This window comes from Penicillium cosmopolitanum (genome assembly GCF_028827165.1).
Source record: "Penicillium cosmopolitanum strain IBT 29677 chromosome Unknown utg000008l:1.0-4398992.0:1.0-4402845.0, whole genome shotgun sequence".
Taxonomy (NCBI): Eukaryota; Fungi; Ascomycota; class Eurotiomycetes; order Eurotiales; family Aspergillaceae; genus Penicillium; species Penicillium cosmopolitanum.
This window is the reverse complement of record NW_026622678.1, coordinates 2,933,164-2,951,483: the sequence shown is the minus strand read 5'-3', so window position 1 is coordinate 2,951,483 and position 18,320 is coordinate 2,933,164. Positions and strand designations below refer to the sequence as shown.

General features: G+C 48.8%; 8 protein-coding genes across 8 annotated transcripts; 6 read left to right on the top strand and 2 right to left on the bottom strand.

The window, feature by feature from the left end:
- Positions 1-1,098: 1,098 nt before the first annotated feature.
- N7509_007695 (Aminotransferase class IV) lies at positions 1,099-2,266 on the bottom strand (the record flags this gene model as incomplete). Its single annotated transcript, XM_056632332.1, has 4 exons — positions 1,099-1,224; positions 1,251-1,904; positions 1,952-2,092; positions 2,120-2,266. 4 exons carry the CDS (start codon positions 2,264-2,266, stop codon positions 1,099-1,101), a joined length of 1,068 nt encoding a protein of 355 aa, XP_056487883.1.
- A 912-nt stretch (positions 2,267-3,178) lies between these two features.
- On the top strand, positions 3,179-4,047 carry N7509_007694 (ketopantoate reductase family protein; the record flags this gene model as incomplete). The annotated part of the gene is made up of 2 exons (XM_056632331.1): positions 3,179-3,603; positions 3,624-4,047. Coding segments are annotated over 2 exons (849 nt in total), but the record flags the coding sequence as incomplete, so codon positions are not given.
- Positions 4,048-4,836: 789 nt separating this feature from the next.
- Positions 4,837-5,361, top strand: N7509_007693 (uncharacterized protein; the record flags this gene model as incomplete). Its single annotated transcript, XM_056632330.1, has 1 exon — positions 4,837-5,361. One exon carries the CDS (start codon positions 4,837-4,839, stop codon positions 5,359-5,361), a length of 525 nt encoding a protein of 174 aa, XP_056487881.1.
- Positions 5,362-5,656: 295 nt separating this feature from the next.
- Positions 5,657-8,302, top strand: N7509_007692 (uncharacterized protein; the record flags this gene model as incomplete). The annotated part of the gene is made up of 1 exon (XM_056632329.1): positions 5,657-8,302. The coding sequence occupies one exon, from the start codon at positions 5,657-5,659 to the stop codon at positions 8,300-8,302; it is 2,646 nt and encodes an 881-aa protein (XP_056487880.1).
- A 2,067-nt stretch (positions 8,303-10,369) lies between these two features.
- On the top strand, positions 10,370-12,890 carry N7509_007691 (uncharacterized protein; the record flags this gene model as incomplete). The annotated part of the gene is made up of 12 exons (XM_056632328.1): positions 10,370-10,510; positions 10,589-10,965; positions 11,038-11,039; positions 11,085-11,294; positions 11,352-11,732; positions 11,781-11,938; positions 11,996-12,090; positions 12,146-12,279; positions 12,332-12,391; positions 12,456-12,548; positions 12,614-12,790; positions 12,859-12,890. The coding sequence occupies 12 exons, from the start codon at positions 10,370-10,372 to the stop codon at positions 12,888-12,890; spliced, it is 1,860 nt and encodes a 619-aa protein (XP_056487879.1).
- Positions 12,891-13,825: 935 nt separating this feature from the next.
- Positions 13,826-14,619, top strand: N7509_007690 (uncharacterized protein; the record flags this gene model as incomplete). Its single annotated transcript, XM_056632327.1, has 2 exons — positions 13,826-14,547; positions 14,610-14,619. The coding sequence occupies 2 exons, from the start codon at positions 13,826-13,828 to the stop codon at positions 14,617-14,619; spliced, it is 732 nt and encodes a 243-aa protein (XP_056487878.1).
- A 478-nt stretch (positions 14,620-15,097) lies between these two features.
- On the bottom strand, positions 15,098-15,964 carry N7509_007689 (DUF2458 domain-containing protein; the record flags this gene model as incomplete). The annotated part of the gene is made up of 3 exons (XM_056632326.1): positions 15,098-15,351; positions 15,445-15,484; positions 15,560-15,964. 3 exons carry the CDS (start codon positions 15,962-15,964, stop codon positions 15,098-15,100), a joined length of 699 nt encoding a protein of 232 aa, XP_056487877.1.
- A 391-nt stretch (positions 15,965-16,355) lies between these two features.
- N7509_007688 (cytochrome c oxidase assembly protein COX14) lies at positions 16,356-17,367 on the top strand (the record flags this gene model as incomplete). The annotated part of the gene is made up of 2 exons (XM_056632325.1): positions 16,356-16,697; positions 16,876-17,367. 2 exons carry the CDS (start codon positions 16,356-16,358, stop codon positions 17,365-17,367), a joined length of 834 nt encoding a protein of 277 aa, XP_056487876.1.
- Between the last annotated feature and the right edge of the window lie 953 nt (positions 17,368-18,320).

Here is an 18,320-nt window from a genome sequence, read left to right as displayed (position 1 = left end):
CAGTATCGGGGGCCCAAATTTCCTTAGCAACGCAGTCTCATGACGGTTCTATACGCATCGGTAAAAATCCCAAGTCCAAAAAGTCGAATGTCCCTTCTCATCGTCGCAATTTCTCCTGCACATTTTGCTGTGATAAATTTAAAACTAAGCATGATTGGTCACGACACGAAAAGACCCAACATTTGAATTTAGGGGGGATGGATGTGTGCCCCTAGTGGAGGCGCACCCTCTCTTCTCCAATAACTGGAAGAAGGCATTGCGCCTTCTGCTCTTGCTTGGATCCATCTTCTGAGCATTTGAGGCAGCATAACTATACGCAATGCTCCCGCACATTTCGACGAAAGGACCACCTTGTTCAGCATCTGCGGCTCGTTCATCGTCTTGAGATATTGCCTCTCATCGATACATGGAGAACACCCGAGTTAGTGGTTACTTCGCGCTGTGGCTTCTGTGACTGTCGCCTAGGCAATTGGAACCAACGAACCGAGCATTTAGCTGCACACTTCCGTGACAACCTCACAATGGATAAATGGAGAGGAGAACATGATTTTCCAGCAGTTATAGCCCAGATGGTTACCAATTCTCTCCCTCCGTATCTTATCGCATCGGAATCCAATACTGTGGTACCATTTTCGGCAACGAGTCCCAGCGTCAGAGATCATTTCACCCAAATATCGCGACGTGCGAATGGTTTTAACGATTGTGGGGCTCAATTAGCGTCTTCATTTGAACAGCTCCAGGCGACCGAGGAAAAACCACTAGGGACTTTCACAGAAATTCTAACTCAACACCTCGGTCGGTACGCACGTCAACAAATGAGTCGTGGAATTGTACCCACGGATGAAATGTTCCAGGACCAAGCAAGGCGCCTTCTCTATGACTCTGAAGACTCGTGGAATCAAACTATAGCAGACAATCCGGAGTGGATAGATTCGTTCAGAGAGAATTATAGTCCTCGCTTTGAGAGCTCAGAAAGTCCCGGAACTACAAGTATTGGAGATAGGACAGGCCTTCCCCGTTCTGGGATATGATCTGGAATAAGTGACCGAACAAGTTTAAACCCGGCTTGCGTGCTATATATACAACTGGGCATTGCTTTCAATCTTTTCCTCTGTTATTATCTCTTTGCTCCTCCGTAATCTCATCTGCCCAGGCATTATCCTCGTGACCGAACATAATATCTTTTATCCGGCTGCGTATTATGGAAACATGAGGGGCTTTCTCCTGGGGAATTGCGGTCTCGATGTCACCATAATGTGGACGACTGGCTGCATGAAACATGCTGTACCGACGAAAAAGGCGTCAACCAGGCCCCCACATTTGGATGCCTCGACAAGATCGATGACAGTAAAGCACTTCTCAACCACCTCCAATTTTTCGCACTCAGAGCTAGAGCCTGCCTTTTCACCCACCCTTTCCCTCGCAAGATCCAACACACTCCGACGTGTCACACCACCAAGAATAAGATGACCACTCAAGGGGGCAGTGACAAGCTGGAGTTCGCCTTGGGGAGCTCGCCAAATGACAAAGAAGTTAGCCGAGCCAGTCTCGCTGATGTACCCCTCCGGCTCAAACAGCCATAGAACCAGGTCACACCCGCGTCTTTTGGCTTCGCCTTGGACGAGCAATGAAGGGGCGTAGTTACCGCTTACCTTGGCGGATCCCGTCTCCCCCGGCCATGAACGGACTGCGTCCTTGCCACTGCAGAGTAGACGGAGGCCCTTAGGTGGTCCGGTAGGAGCTGGCCAATATGACACAAGCATAACCAACAACACCTCGCTAGGCACTTGGAATCCTAGACTTGCATCGGTTCCAATCAGAGTCGGACGTATACGCAGAAACTCGCCATGGCAGGACTTTGAAAGCCATTTCGAACATTCGACCTCACAAGGTTTCTTGATGAGCTTCAATAACCCATTGGGGTCGAATATGGAGAGACAGGTGCGGGTACGCAGTTATATTCTGACCGGAAGAGGCGAAGCTTCCTATCGACTTTCATCATTTCGAAGCATGATGTAGAATAATGCAGAAAACTGACTGTGGGTGAAACTGACATCGGTGCAAAGCGGTCTTTTTCCGAGTCTGCCCAGCCCTGTTGAGATGTTCAGCGGGCAACTACCATATAATCCGTGAATACTTTGTGTGCGAGAAGATCCACCGAATCAGCTCGAGAGACGACTTTGGGATCTGCTGCAAACTTAAATTTGAGACGAGAAGCATGGACGGGGCGGCAGGCAGGCCATGCATTCAAGTTGGTAGTGACCATTCGTTGAACTGCAGGGGGGACGAAGCATTGGCGTCTTCAAAAGCTCTAGTCATTTAGATCGACGTTTATAGGTAGAATATGAATATTGGATAGGCCAGAATACTAGTATAGATATACAATAGGAAGGATGCAAGCACCCGTGGTTTTACTAGTATAGTATTTACTATAACTATGAGCTAAAAGTAGTTAGTAGGCTTTCTATACTTGTGTTGGTCATATAGGGCGCAGAAAGTACGAACTCTGAGATTTCCCCTTTCCTGAAATTTCTTAACACCTTTCAACTTGTAGAAGGTGAAGCTGATTGGCTAATGCTTGTGATTCAGACTCATAGTTAAAGGTTATTTGGGCTGGATGTGAATATGATTCCTGATTAACAAGGCAGAGACGCATCAGAAGCTTAGTGACTGGTGATAAGAACTCCGATAAGCATGCAGGGCGTCTCCCTGCGAGGCGGGCCTCCGGGCGGGGGGGGGGGGGTTGGTGTCTCCGGTCCCGCGGGCTATCAAAGGTATTTGTCCCCGCTGGCTCGACCCACAGGGCGTAGGGTTGCTGGCGCCACACGCCCTCGCGCCCTAAGGCGTCAAGTCGTAATCCGGTCTGATCCATACGTTTTAGCCGTGGTATGCTGAGCGCATTATTCTTTCTCGCTGAAATGATAACTAATCTTCCCTTCTATGCAATTATAACTATCCTCATGGAATCCCATCGCTTGGTCAGAGAGTGTTTCCACCCTCAACACGCTCCGTATCGCATACGATGTCCACGATCACAAAGCTACAACCACGGGTCCATATAATCGGCCTTGGGAGCATCGGTACATTTTCAGCCCACTCTATTTCAGAAATTCCTTCGGGCCCAACTGTGACGCTCCTCCTGCACCGAAAGTCACTTCTGCAAGAATACTGCTTAGCGGACAGTCAAATACGATTCGAATCAAGAGATGGGAAGAAAATAAGCTCGCGGGGATACGGGATCGAGACCCTTTCTGATAGCCAGTGGCATAGTATTCCACCGGTCTTTCCAAATGAGGATCATTGGAAAGTGAATCGAGAACCAATCAGCAATCTAATTGTTTGCGTCAAGACAATACAGACCCTGTCAGCCATTCGATCACTTGCCAATCGTTTAAATCGAGAATCAAACATTCTTTTTCTTCAGAATGGGGCTGGTGTCATTGAAACTATCAATGATCAGTTATTTCCAGATCCACAATCTCGTCCGAACTATCTTATCGGCGTAACTTCTCACGGCGTGACACTCAACAAATCTTTTGATATCACGCATACTGGCTTCTCTGCAACCTCAATAGGTGCTGTTCCCGCGATTCAGACACGGACGTACCGAAAACACAATCAAGCTACCTACTCGATATACTTCCCAAATCGACAACACTGAACGCCAAATCATACTGTTACACTGATATCCTACAAATTCAACTTGAGAAACTTGCCGTGAATGCATTTTGCAATCCACTATGCGCTCTTAATGATTCGCCAAATGAGTTTCTATTTACGATGCCAGAAATGAGACAATCCATACTTCAAGAGGTTTCAAGGATTGTGTTATCTCTTCCAGAATTGAAAGGGGTCGCTGGTCTAGAGAAAAGATTTTCACCGGAGAGTCTAGAAGCCACCGTCAACATGATCATTACCAAGACAGCCAAAACCACCTGCTCTATGGTGTGGGATTTGAGGGCTAAGAGGAGAGACCGAGATCAACTTCATCAATGGTTCTTGGAGTCGAATGGGTCGGAAAGTTGGGGTGAAGACACCAGTGAATGACCAATTGGTAAGACAAATACTGGAAAGTGGCTCGGGTACTGCAGATTGAACAGATCAAATATAATCATGACAAAGATATTGTGATTGAACTTCTAGGAAGGACCGGAGCGTTCGCAGGAATTCTGCTTTTCTCTCAAGACAATGCACAGTGTCCAATAACTATTATCTAGAGCAAAGAAATGCTCTCTCGGGGTCATACCTTTTCGGGTCATATCGTTAATTCCGGGTATTTGCATAAAAGACAGAAAATAGTGTGAACTCATTTATATACTACTACTAGTATATGGTAGCTCGGACTGGGACAATCGTATTACTTAGGCTTCGATCCCTCGGGCATCAACATATTGCCTCTTTCCGAGTCCATTAAATTGTTTGCTACCTCGCGCCTTCTCGCAAATCACTACCACCTTCAGAGTTCCACCTAGATAACCGTCTCTGACTAATATTCACCGATTATAACGACCATGTCAATGAATGCAACATTTGTCGATAAGGGGGAAAAGGGCAGAATGATCCAAATCCGGCACTCGGCCAAAAATCGCCCAAACAAAACTGGATTGCCATTGGTTGGGACTTTCTGTCGCTTTATCATGACCTACTATCTATCTTCTCTCTCCTCGTAGTCTCGTTTTGGCCACTGCCTTGCTATTGAAGACGCTAGGTTATATGGGGAAAGTAGGGTTGCCGCTTTATGCCGCCATCGCACCCGTTTGAAATCATCCGCGCTAGCCCCATTTTTGGACTATAGTATAAACGGCATGGCGCGTATGCACGCTCCGCGAATAGCGAATGAAGATCAACTTTTACGAGCAGGGCGCATGGTTCCCCCTTCGGCCGCAGCGACGCGAAGTCAGCCGCACTTCGACCCCAAATTTCCTTTCTCTTCTTGCATCATTCGCGTATAAAGCTCTCAGGGAAATCGCGACCTACAAATGTCTTACCATGCCGCCGTGGCTGTCTGACTTGGTCTTGGACACCCAAATTCGTGTCGAGTTCGACTCTCAGGTGGTCTATCGCTTCACCTTCGAGTCAGCGAGAGTCTCCGGAAAGTATGTTAGACGTCAAGAAAGGAGACAAGCTTGGAAAGAAGACAGATTTCTCGGGGATGGCTCCTTTGGTGACGTCTATCTACACCAGTGTTCCTCTAGCGAAAATGAGACCCAACTTCAGGCTGTCAAGACGATTGACAAGGCCCGCATGGCCAAGCAGAAGATTGACATTTACAAAGAGATAGAAGCAATCGCGAAATTCTCTCAACAAAAAGTTCGTCCTCTAATCATTCCTACGTGGATCTTGCTGATCTTGAGTATATAGTATCATGGTTTGCCATTCGTGGAGTTTTTGGGATGGTATGAAAGCGAGAAATCGGTTTTTATTGCCATGGAGTATATTAAATTTGGAGACCTCCACTCTTGCTTGACAAAATCACTACCCGAAGAAGAGGCTAGAAAGATCGCATACCAGGTAGTCGACGGGCTGGTTTTCTTGCATGCTAATTCTTTTGTCCATCGAGACATTAAACCAAAGGTGAAGAGCAACGGAAATAGAAAGAGAGATCCCTTGAGATGAACTATCTAGCTGACACTTCTAGAACATCTTTGTGGTTCAAATGGGTCCCGAGTGGCTTGTAAAGATCGGCGATTTTGGCATGAGCAAGCGCATCAATGAGAATAGCAGCCTGCGCACCATACGGGGCACACAAGCCTTCTTGGCTCCTGAGATGCAGGGTATTCTACCCCCAGAGGAAGAAGAAGAAGCAAGCCTGAACTACCATTATACGGAGAGCGTCGACATGTGGGCGCTTGGTGTTACCATTTTCTATCTGCTATTCCGCGATTATCCATTTACCTTGAAGCAGCCGAGTAAGCTGCCTCGATACATTTGGGGCGCCAATTTCCCCTTCCCAATATCTCCGTCCCAAAAGCTCAGCCAAGAATGTTGCAGCTTCATAGAGGCGGTGATGGCACGGAATGCCCGGGAAAGGCTATCCGCGAGGAAGGCATTGGAGAGTGATTGGCTTATGCAATGCTATTCCAGCCCTGCTCCGAGTCCTTCTGCAAGTCCATCCCCGGAGACGACTGTTTTGAATATCCCAGCCAGAGAAAGTTCTCGCCACACGTCTTTCTCGATAGAAAGGCCAGATAGCTCCTCAACGTGGTTGGCACACGGAGCTGGAGGCGATATATACTTTGACTCGGAGGCGATAATCAACCCCGAGCCAGATAGGTCACCGGATTTTGACATTACTACTGGAATATCGAGAGTTACTGCTGCGCCGCCATCGGTTGACACTTCTCAGATTTCTCAAAGTCCGTCTTCTAGACATCAAGAGATAACCCCGACAGATGTCATCAGTTCAACCAACAATCCCATTACAGTCGTTCCTTCTTTACAAAACAAAATGAAAGAGGCATCTTTGGTTAAAAGGTTCTCGTGGGAGTCTCTGTCAATGGAAACTCTATCCGGAGAAAGCGACAACGATGAGACCCGCGCGAAGCTCCATGATCTTCAAGCACAAGGGATGAAGATGCTTAAAGAAAACAACTATGACCAGGCAGAAAACCTTCTGCAACAGGTTCTGAATGTACGGGAGCAGATATTTGGAACAAAACATGAAGCAACGCTGGAAGTATATCACACGCTTGGGGCACTCTGGTATAAGAGGATGCAGCACTCCACGGCGCACACGCTTTTTGCGCTTGCAGCACACGGGCGAAAGGAGACAATCGGACCAAAACATCCGGATACCCTGAGCTCATTTTACTGGCTTGGAGATACAAAGTCTGAGCTTGGATTATTCGAAGAGGCCGAGCTGGTTCTGAAACAGAACGCTGAGGACCGGGCCAGTACTATTGGATTCAACAACCCAAAAACCCTTCAAACAAATCACATGCTTGGGCTCTCTCTCTGGGCCCAACAAAAATGGAATGAGGCGATATCTGTCCTTGGACCAGTGGCAGAGAAAAGACGAGATACCTTGGGAGAGACTCATCCAGACACCGTGAGCTCTATTTTTTGGACCGGCTACTCCTTCTACAAGCTCGGACTGTACGAAAAGGCGCTGGTAGTCTTGGAAGAAGCAGCTGCCATTCAAAAGATAAGCCTGGGCTCTTCAAACGAGGAAACTGTTCGAACGATATCTGTTATTGGCCGCTCCCTCTACCACCTAGAGAGATGGGAGAAAGCAAGAGCCGTTTTACAAGAAGCGGCTTCATTGAACCAACTTCCGAAGCCAACTGGAACTACATTGCATGTTTTATACCTACTTGGTCGCTCTCTTTTATATTTGAAAAGGTACGAGGAGGCGAGCCGTGCACTCCAGGAGGCAGCAGAAGGGCAGAAAAGAGTTCTCGGACCAACGCACCCTGAAACATTATGGTCCTTGTACAGGCTTGGCCGATCATTTCAGTACTTGGACCGATTTGTGGAGGCCGAGGCCGCTTTCCAGCAAGCAGTGAAGGGTGGGGCTGAGACTTTTGGACAGGATCATCCTGAGACGTTGAGCTCTGTATACAGGCTTGGAGTTTCACAATACAAGTTGAAATTGTTTGACGAAGCCAAAGATTCATTGCAACAGGCAGTGAAGGGACAGCTAAAAACACTTGGACCCAACGATATGAACACTTTGGACTCCCAATTTTGGCTCGGCTGCTCACTTTATTCCCTGAAACTGTACGATCAAGCTGAAGCCACATACCGCGAGACCTTGGCACGGGAAATCGAGGTTTATGGACGCGCTCGTTCAAGTACTTTGGCTAGCATTGATTCACTTGTGTGGGCATACTATCGCGATGAGAGCTATCTCAAGGCGGAGAAGCTTGCTGAGCTATTGGTTGAACGTAGTATGGAAACAAACGGGCCCATGGATACAAGAACGCTGCAAGCAAAGAGGATTCTGGCTCTGACGCTTCAAGAGGAGGGACACATGGAACGTGCATCATTGTTACACAGTGAAGTCTTGCATTATAGATTCGAGGCTCTAGGAGCGCAGCACAAAGATACGTGCCAGAGCAGTTGGGAACTTGGGAAGTGTCATTCTGAAATGTCAGAAATTGAGCGAATGAGAGTGGACGAGCGAATGAGCGTCGACGAGCGAATGAGAGTGAACAATATACGGTACCTGTCAAGAGGGTATTACTCAACAGAAGCATTGAGAGAATCACCTGCAGAGGAAGGCAAGAACGAGAAGAGGAACTGGACCGATGCGTGGACGCGAGTGAAACGAAGGATGAGCAAGGCCGATGGAATATTTTAAGATTACCTCGCACATACGTTTCAAAACGCGTCTATGCATTTCCTACTTACCTCCAGTACAGAACTCTCGACTGTAGATAAGTGACAACTAGTATAGACATTCTAAACACCCGAAGTTGAGAATAACAAAGAAAGGAGCGCTGGAGTAATCGCCATTTGAGTATCAAAATGCATTCACAGCTCGCCTTGCTCAAAAGTCAACCCCAAGCGGGACCATGAATGGAATTACGGACAAATTGAATTCAGTCACAGCTATCTCTCTTAGTTTCTGGGCGCGAAATGGTCGAGAGAAATAAGAGATGACTTAAGAGTTAAATTTCAAGCAAATCAAAGGAAGGTATGGCGTGTTCCCGCTCACTTCCCGGGCCAAGGAGGCCCGAGAACGCATGCCGACCCCGGGGCATTACTGGGAAAGCCGAGCCCGGCGCGGCGTCTGGGCACTTTCTGCTTCGGGCTGCTAGATAACACCGGGGCCAAGCTTCTAAAGCTTACTACGGAGTATGACAAAAGATGAAAATGAGAGTGGGGCCAGGAAGAAGTCACACCGACTGAGTATGCAAATGAGTCCTTCTGGAAAGCCATGCCAAGAGCCAGGTCGAATGTTCATTTTCTGGGGACTACATAGATCGGGCGTTGGATGTAGTAAAGGAGCATGCGTATGGGATCGAAGGAACGGTTGCACAGAAAACTATCGATGAGGCTTTGAAAATATTGCTTCGAAAGTCTTGGACAGTCTTGGATTGTGCATTTCAGTTCTCCCCTCACGAACCAGGTCCCACTTATTGAACCCGGGGCTTTAGGCCTAAACTCAAATAAGTATCCGGGGCAAATATTTTTGAATATGATTAGTGGGTCGTTCTCAGATTCTGCCCGATACCATCACCTCCTTACATGGCTTGGAACTTGCTTACCTTGCGTCCTCTACGGGTTAAACAGATATCTGCCATGCTGCCAAGGGAGGTCCAAGATACCCACGTGTGATCCACGTGTAACAGCGAGTTTGCGAGTTTTGCGAGCTTTCGAGTATGTAGAAGGCAAGTGAATTCAGATCGATCGATATATAGAGCACTGTTCCGAGCTTATGCCGACTTGCCGCGGTGCAGGATCGTACGACGCAGGGGGAGTCAGGCAATGCAGAAAAAGCAAACGGTTATCGGGCGTTGCTGACTCGAATCCTGACAAGGATACCGTAGCATACAAACTGGGACTAGATCAGCGGTGTGTCAGTGGCGCGCCTCATCTTCTGACCCCCACTAAGTCTCCGGCTTTACCGAGGGAAGGCTTTCGCTATGTCATACTCCCTACGAACCCGGTCGAGCAAAAATTACCTCCAACCGCCCCCAATTGTCAGATGTGCATCACTAGCTGGTTGCCCCACGGCGTAAATGGCTCGTTATGCCCGATGACTGACTAGGCCACCCAAGAAGTGAAGGATTCCCCCAGTCTTGGCCTGTTGGGCAATTGGTGGAAGGGCCCGTCTCCCCGCTTCGACGCTTACGCTTCGAGCCTGTTAAGTGGGTCGGTTAGGGAGTCAGTCCTGCACAATAATGCCACTCTTCTCTCTCTACCCGTATGAACATTCATGTAGTTGATCTGCTGTATCAGACTACGGTGCCCTAGCTTTCTGAGATGGGGGCTTTCCGGCGCCCGATTTTATGATCTACCAACTCTCAAGCCATCAAGCCACCAAGCCACTGAACTCTCCGTACCAGGGCCATGTTGAGAGTAAGAAGTATGAAGTTTACCCCAAGCCGCCCGCTAGGATCCCGCCCCAAGGATCTTAGTCTCTTACGCCCGGTGTCTGTGCAGTCATTTCAAAGGTAGCCAAGGGGGCTGAGACCCGCCAAGGGTTGCTTTCGGCTTGGCCGGCTCTCAGCCCGAGCGAGTTCGATAACGTTATATGTGGGATGCAGGAGCCAATCTGTTTTCCCCACGGGGATTGCCTTCAGGAGATTTCTTTGATCCACAGGTGACTATTAGGCTGAGGACCTGGTTTACTTCTTTCACCTCCTCCTTTCACTATCTCTTTCCTCGTCTATACCATCAAAGCAAATAATTTACCATCAATATGAGCGAGAAAAAGCTCGCCGAAGAGCCCACCCAGGTGGCTCAGGTGGAGCATGCAAAGGAGAAACGGACATTGAGCGTGACCGATGCCACGACCCCGCGTATAGCTTCTGGTGTCAACATCATCGAGAACCCTTTGACGGTGAGACCCCAATACAAACAGCTCTGACAATACATACCAGGCAAAGAGAAAAGCTGACAATAATTCGCTCTTGCAAAGCGCGTTTCCAGAGAGCAAGCCGCGCTCGATGCCCGCAACTTTGCCGAGACGCATAATATGGCCGAACATGCCGACTTGTTCGCGCGAGCTGCCCAAGTTGCTCGCGAGCCCAAGAAGTTTGAGGCGCTCGACGATTTACACGCTGACGAGAAGACCGCGCTTGTATACGAAAGGGATCATAAATGGCACGGCCCCAAGATGCTCTGGTACTCTATCGGACTGTGCGCCATTGGTGCGGCTACTCAGGGATGGGATCAGACTGGAGCCAACGGAGCCAACCTGTCATTCCCCGAAGAGTTTGGCCTCACAGGGAAAGGTCGCGATGAGTGGATTGTGGGATTGATCAATTCTATTATTTTCTTGACGGCTGGTCTTATGTAAGTTGTATAGGTGCCAGAATTTGCTTTCGCATATTATCAAGTATATTCGGGAACTAATTATGTCGATAGTGGTGCATTCATTGTCGATCCAATGAATCACTACTTGGGTTGACGAGGAGAGATCTTCGTCACTGCTCTGTGTCTTGTCGCTACGCCGATTGGTTCTGGATTCGCGCGAAACTGGCACGAACTTTTCGTCTGTCGATTTATCATGGGTATCGGTATTGGAGCAAAGAACGCTACTGTCCCTATCTACTCGGCTGAAATGGCACCCGCTCGAATTCGTGGCGCCCTGGTTATGTTTTGGCAGCTCTGGGTCGTGGCAGGTATTTTATTTCAAACCACAAGTAAAGATCGCAATCGCTAATCTGCTACTTCTCTAGGTATCTTCCTTGGTTTCTGCGCGAACGTCATCGTCAAGGATACCGGTGACATTGCCTGGCGTCTTCAACTCGGCTCAGCCTTCATTCCGTCATTTGTTCTTGCCGTTGGAATCTTCTTCTGCCCCGAATCGCCCCGTTGGCTCATGAAGCATGGAAAGCACGACAAGGCATTCCAATCGATGCTGGCCCTCAGAGCCCACCCTATTATCGGTGCGAGAGATTTCTACTACTCCTACGTCATTTATGAGGAAGAGCTCAAAGAAGCTCGGGGAGCTGGTTACTTTGCTCGCATGTGGGACATTTTCGCTGTGCCGAGAATCAGACGCGCAAACTATGGTGCCTCGACTGTCATGATTGCCCAGCAGATGTGTGGTATCAATAGTAAGTTTTATCACTGCTTTTGGAGAGTCAAGCTCTAACAATGGGCAGTTATCTCTTTCTTCAGTTCTTCCATCTTCTCCAATGCTGGATATAACGACACTCAGGCTTTATATGCCTCACTTGGTTATGGCGCAGTCCAGGTCGTGTTCACCATTCCGACCCTGTTCCTTATTGATACCAAGGGTCGACGAACTTTGACCTTGATCGTGAGTTCTCCAAAATTCAAAACGAAACTTTAACAAATTACATGCTAATAATCCCAGACCTTCCCCCTGATGTGTATTTTCCTGTTGGCTGCCGGCCTCTCTATCTTGAACAAAGCAGGCTCGCCTTCGCTGCATGTCGCTCCAGTCGTCATGTGAGTATAGGAAGGGTAATATTCGGTAAACTCAGTAACTGACTTATGTGAACAGATTCGTCTACTTATTCACCATCGCCTATTCACTGGGAGAGGGACCGGTTGCGTTCCAATATTCAGCCGAGGTGTTCCCCACCATTCAACGTGAGCAAGGAATGGCCTGGGCCGTCTGTATCAACAACACCTTTGGTAAGAACAACAAGAATCAATATAGAGATAATATTAAGCTAACAATTCATAGCTGGTATCCTGGGGTTGACTTGGTTCCGTATGGAAACTGTCATGACCCAAACCGGTGCTTGTAAGTGGCAATGACCATATATATAGTAGCCCTACAAATATACTAACCAACCCTTTCCAATTAGTCGGTTTCTACGCCGGATTAAACCTAATCGCTTGGTTTATGATATTCTGCTTCGTGAGAGAGACAAAAGAACTCACATTGGAAGAATTAGACCGTGAGTCAATCCCCGCATGCAGACTTGACGCAACTCAGAAATATCATATCTAACACATATCACAGAGGTCTTCTCCGTTCCAACAAAAGATTTCATTCGTCACGAATTGACCGTGTGGCTTCCTTGGTTTATCAAGCGATATTTCTTCCGCAAGAATATCCCAAGCCCCCTCCAATCATCGCCACGGCCGACTCGGACGAGGTCAAGAATGTTACCGCATAATCGATCGGCCGAGGTCACGGGTGAGAGACGATAATCGGTCAATAATATCTGCTTGTGTTTTCGCTCAAGTGAATCTTAATGTTACTAGTTAAAGTGCTGCAGCAGTATTCAGCTCCTTAATGCCTCAATGCAACTCAATGCCATTACTAGTACTACCAATAAAAGTAAATTTTCATCCCAAACTATAGATAAAAATAGACAGATGGGGAGTTCCATTCGTATTGACGGCGTGCGAGTATGCATACATTAGTAGGCTCGTAAAAGCTGATTGCATCGTATAGTTAGTTAAAGGTTATACGGTCTTCCGCCGGGAGCAACCTCCATAGAACACATGCGGCAGTAAACGATGACCACTGATTGATTCTAAGGCTATTGACATAGCAAAGAGCAACAGACAAGGGTAAATACGAGAGTAAGGCAAAGTTTAGGAATAATGAACTCCAAGCCAAACGAACCAGTGTAGCATTTCCCCACAAATACGAAAGATCACCACGCGCTAGAGCCTCAAAATGTCATGCAGAGTTATTTTTAGCCCGCGATCCCGCAGCCACGAACTCTACTAGTCCAAGTCCATGAAGAATGCAGGAATATTAGAAACACAAAGCTTCTTGAATGGTAAGAGTACCAAGCATATTGCTAATTGCTTGGCTGACAAGAACGCTGATCAGGGACTGCCAGTGGCTTGCTATAATTGACAACACTCAGAATACGAAATTTGGCCCCGGGCGACACGTTTTCCCCGTAATCTCTAGTAATTATCCTGAGGTCGTGATGATCTTGCACACATTCTTCGTAGTGTGGAATACGAGACTTCGTGATGTGAGCAGATCGTAAATCATTCTATTCTTGAACTTGAAGCTGGCATATCGGGGGTGGTACCTTGGAGAGAAATCTGGAAATATCTATAAAAGCCCTTTATTTTCCACGGAAAAAGAAGATATCCAAGCAATCTAATCCAGTTCCTCTTCAACAAGCATTCCAGCGAATCTCAGCTTACAACTTGAAAGCAACCAACTGAAACTTATTCCTTCTTATAAATACACAGTTTATCCACTATGCTCTTCACTTCAATCCTCGCCGCTTCTCTGGCAACCTTGCCCGCAGTCAGTGCCTACCCCATCACAGGGGATACCGTCAACTGTCGCTCAGGCCCAGGAACCAACTACGACGTCGTGAAAAGCTACAAAAGCGGCGAAGATATCAAAATCGTCTGCCAAGCCTCCGGCACCGACGTCAAGGGCGACAGCCTCTGGGACAAAACCTCAGATAACTGCTACGTGACCGATTACTACGTCAAGACCGGTAGCACCAGCTACGTCGCCGACAAGTGCGACGCCAGTGGTGGCGGCGGTAATGGTGGTGGTAGTGGTGGTGGCAGCGGAGATGGCAGCTCAATCGTCAAGGCCGCAGAGAAAGAAAAAGGACTCCCCTACGTCTGGGGCGGCGGCAACTATAACGGACCAACAGGTGGAGGATTTGACTGCTCCGGTCTGACTCAGTATGCGCTTTACCAGTCGCTGCATAAGAAGATTCCGCGCACGGCGCAGACGCAGTACGATGCGACTAGTATTGGGAAGAGGTACCCGCGATCGCAGGCCAAGGAAGGCGATTTGCTTTTCTGGGCTGAGGGGGGTAATTGCAAGTCTGGGGTTTCGCATGTGGGTATTTATATTAAGAAGGATCTTATGATTAATGCGGCGCATACTGGGACTCCGGTGCGGGAACAGTCGATTTGGACTTCTTATGGTGGGGAGAGTATTTGTGATTATGTTATGAGGTATGTGTTCAAGATCTTCTTGTCTTTCTTCAGGTTTTATTCGACGTGCTAACTGGTGGTAGATTTTGGTAGATTCTCGTGAGAGGCAGGCGATGGGTATAGGGTCTCATAGGGAATCGATGTTTGCATTTTTGCGCTTCTGTTGTCGAGTTTGAGATTTCTTGGATAGATCAATGCTGTTCTTAACCGTACTCCCTGTTCCCTGTAGATGTAGGAATATCCATGCTATTGGGTAGAGACAAAGACATCGTATCGAGACGTCATCTAACCATCAGTAATAGGGGGCTGCCCTGGTCGGTATTGCTGAGCCCTTTTTGCGTTGGGTCCATCGAGCCGTCGTGGATCCTTCGCTTGTTTGTAACATGGACCATGCTGCAGTTCCTTCACATGCTGCCTGAAAGAATTGACTTTGAAAAAGATTTCTTGTCGGTAATTGATCAAATTTGGCTGTAAGCTTGCCAAGTAAGGAGGGGCCCAGTCATAGATGGGGCCATGCAAATATGTAATGGAGGCACCTCGTTGAAGGTGTCGGCCAGCCGACATTCACCATCTACTCTTTACATAAATCCTCAAGTAAACCCAGCATCCGTCGTTGCAGCTCAAGGAGCTCGGCTTTAGTTACTTTCCCAGAATCCAAACCATTAACTTCAGAGGGACGATCCGAATCTACGACAAGACTCTGCTTCAGGGCAAAGAAAGGAATATCCAAGCCTCGCAGTTCTGACATGAGTGCAGTAGCCATTTTCGCCGACACTTTGTAGACTTTTGCATCGTAGGTATCCAATTCTGCTTTGTCGTCTTGGGCTGTCTAAAAAAAGATATAAAATGTGAATTGTTAATGACGGATTTATGATTGGCAGATAGCCTCGGCAGGGAAATTGACAGGGAGCGGCGTACCGATATCTCTTTTTGATCGATGGGTGCTCCGATAGATCGTCTGCCAGCGACGAAGTCAGCAACAGCCAGATTTTGCGTGCTAATTTAACAGAGTGACGGACTGGTTAATACATACAATACTGCGTCGAGCTCTTTCTTCTTCTCCCCGGGATTGTTGCCTTAATACTAATGCCTCGCGGCTCTTCCACCACTGCCGTTCGTGGCTATGTTGGCTGTGGATGAGGCCGCGGATACGGAGCTGAGTTTCTTCATTTTGGCCGACTATTCGCATCACATGGCGAAGTGCGGCGGGCCAGGTAGTGATGCTTGATGCGTCTGTAGTTGAGGTGGATGGTTTGGGTGGATTGGAAGGTGGGCGTGGAGGGGCTTGGACTTCTTTTGGTCGTTGTGGCCTTTGCTGGGGTGTTTCTGATCGACTTGGAGGTGTTGATGTACTCTGGGATGATTGTTGCTGCGACGCTAGACCCGATAGTGTTTTGAGGACGGAGTCTAGGTCGGAGCTATTGTAGGGATACTCCATGGGTGGGAGGGGAAAGAAGAGAGGGATGATAAATAAGTTCTGTAGAAGATACCCTGTAGGTGTAGGTCTTCGGAGTACCTAAATGTATGGCAATAAGCCTGTAGAATAGCTCTGTGGAGTGATCCGAGTGGATGCTATATTGAAGTGGTCTGGGGCGTGAAGCTGTCCGAATGTCTTGGCGCATCTCCCGCTGAAAATTTACCTTTCCACCTGCCCATCGAATTTCACCGCCGACGTCCTTCCCACCCATCATTTCTTCTTGACATTCGACGCAGGGCCCTCGAGCCAGATCAACGCGCACTGACAAACCCTCCTCCATCGACTTATCTTCCATCCCAACAACCGCCCTTGTTAGGGGGCCGATTCACATTCACATCAGACCACCGCCGTCATGTCCCGATCCGCCGCGGACGCAACGCGGTTCACAGCAACAGGTCCCTACGCCAGTTCCAAGCCCGGCGGCGCACCATACGAACTGCCCAACTTCATGCAGAAAGACAATGCCTCGAGCGGCAAGCCTGCGGGCCAGACTCCGCAGCGCGGACCAGATGGGCAACCCGAGACGCCGAAGCAGAAGGTTGAACGGCTACGAGCGCAGGCTCGGGCTTCTCGGGTCGCGCAGTCGTCGTCAGGTTCGGATCGATTAATTGAATTTGGGCGGAAGTTCGCCAATAGGGCGCACAAGGGCATGGTTTACTCGCTCATTGTTGCTTCGGGTATGTGTGGTTGTCCTGTTCGATCTGTCAAGGGCGTGGGCGTGGACGCGTGAGGTGATGGATTGGTGGTTTTGCCTACCATGGCATGGCATGGCATGGTCAGCCGTGCTATCTCCGTGATCTACGTCTCTGATGCGATATATTGTGCATGATGGCATTTCAATGAATCCCGACTAATCTCGACGGCTATTCTAGGGTGTTTGCGGTGTCCTCACAGTCTACTCGATGGTCTCGCTGACCATGTATAACCGCCGCCAACGCACACTCTGGATCGAAAAGGAACTCGCCGTTCTGAGCGCCGCCCGTATCGCCCAAGCCAACGGCTCCGCCACCGAAGAACAGATCGACCTGATTAAGAAGGAGGATATTGCTGAGATCATCAAGCAGAAGCGCGCAGAGGAGAAGGCTCAGAAGCCATGGGCCAAGGCAAAGCGATTCCTCTTTGAGAAGATGAATATGGAAGATACTGCCGCGCAGGCCCCGTCATCAGCATCTTCCGATGTTGAGGCTTTGCAGCCGGGTGTTTGGGATGCCCTGCAGGCGAAGGAGGCTGCCGATGCCGCGGCTAAGAAGGCCAACGCTCCGATGGCGGGACAATTGGACGTGATGGCTGAGAACGCGGAGCAAGCTGCGAAGACAACAGCACGCAGTTGGACTAACCGGTTGACTTTTGGCTGGGTGCGGTAGGACTGAGGCGGTTCTGGAAGAAACCTGGGGTCGGGTTCGGGACGATGGAAACGAACACAATGAAAGGACAGAGTCCTGCCATCGTATCCTATATAATACACTCTCGTCGCGGATGTCGCTGTCGCTGTCCTTGCCGCTATCGCCATCGCCATCGTCATCGCCATCGCTGCCGTCCCGTCGGGCGACCTTACCTACCAATCCCAACCCCATCCGATTCCCACACCCATTCCACCGTCCTCCGAGTCCTTGAATAATCTTGCATGGCATGTTACGAGCTCCCTCGCAGCGTGCTTCCATCGTGACAGGGGGGTTCCGGCGTTGCATTTGTCCTTCAGTGCTGTTCTTTTGCTATTCTTTTCCTTTTCCCTTTCCCTTTCCTTTCCCTCTCTTCTCTTTCTCCCAAGGCTGTGTTCCTATCTGATTCAGGTGCTCTCCTCGACCGAAAAATCAAGGCAGAAAAACACCCGTGTATATTGTGTACAGTACATAGAAAAAACCTGCTCCTTCAAGTTCAAGTTCAAGTTCTCCACCTTCAGTGCAACACTGGCATGCATACAGTCACCAAGGCCACCAAGTCTCCACCACGTAACAAACGATAGGCTCTACGAGTAATATTCTTCCCCATTAGACATAGAAAATAAATATTGATAAAAACCCAAACCCAACGAACAGGGCAAAACAATCCTCCCCCAAGTCCCCACCGCTAATCCCAACAGGGGTGACCCGTTGCCGAGTTGGGCAAAACCCGGCGGAAGAGCGCTTTGCCCTCGCCATTTCCCTCGCCCAGTCCACGACCCCCCATGCGCCCCGGTGGAGTAGCAGGTCAATTGAAGATCCTGTGGAAACTCTGATCGCAGGAGCTGGAAGCTGTGACTTTAATTCTGGGTTATCGGTGGGTCCGGGGTGTTTGTGTCTGGGGTAAGTATACAATTTGATCTACAGGTGGGGGAGGG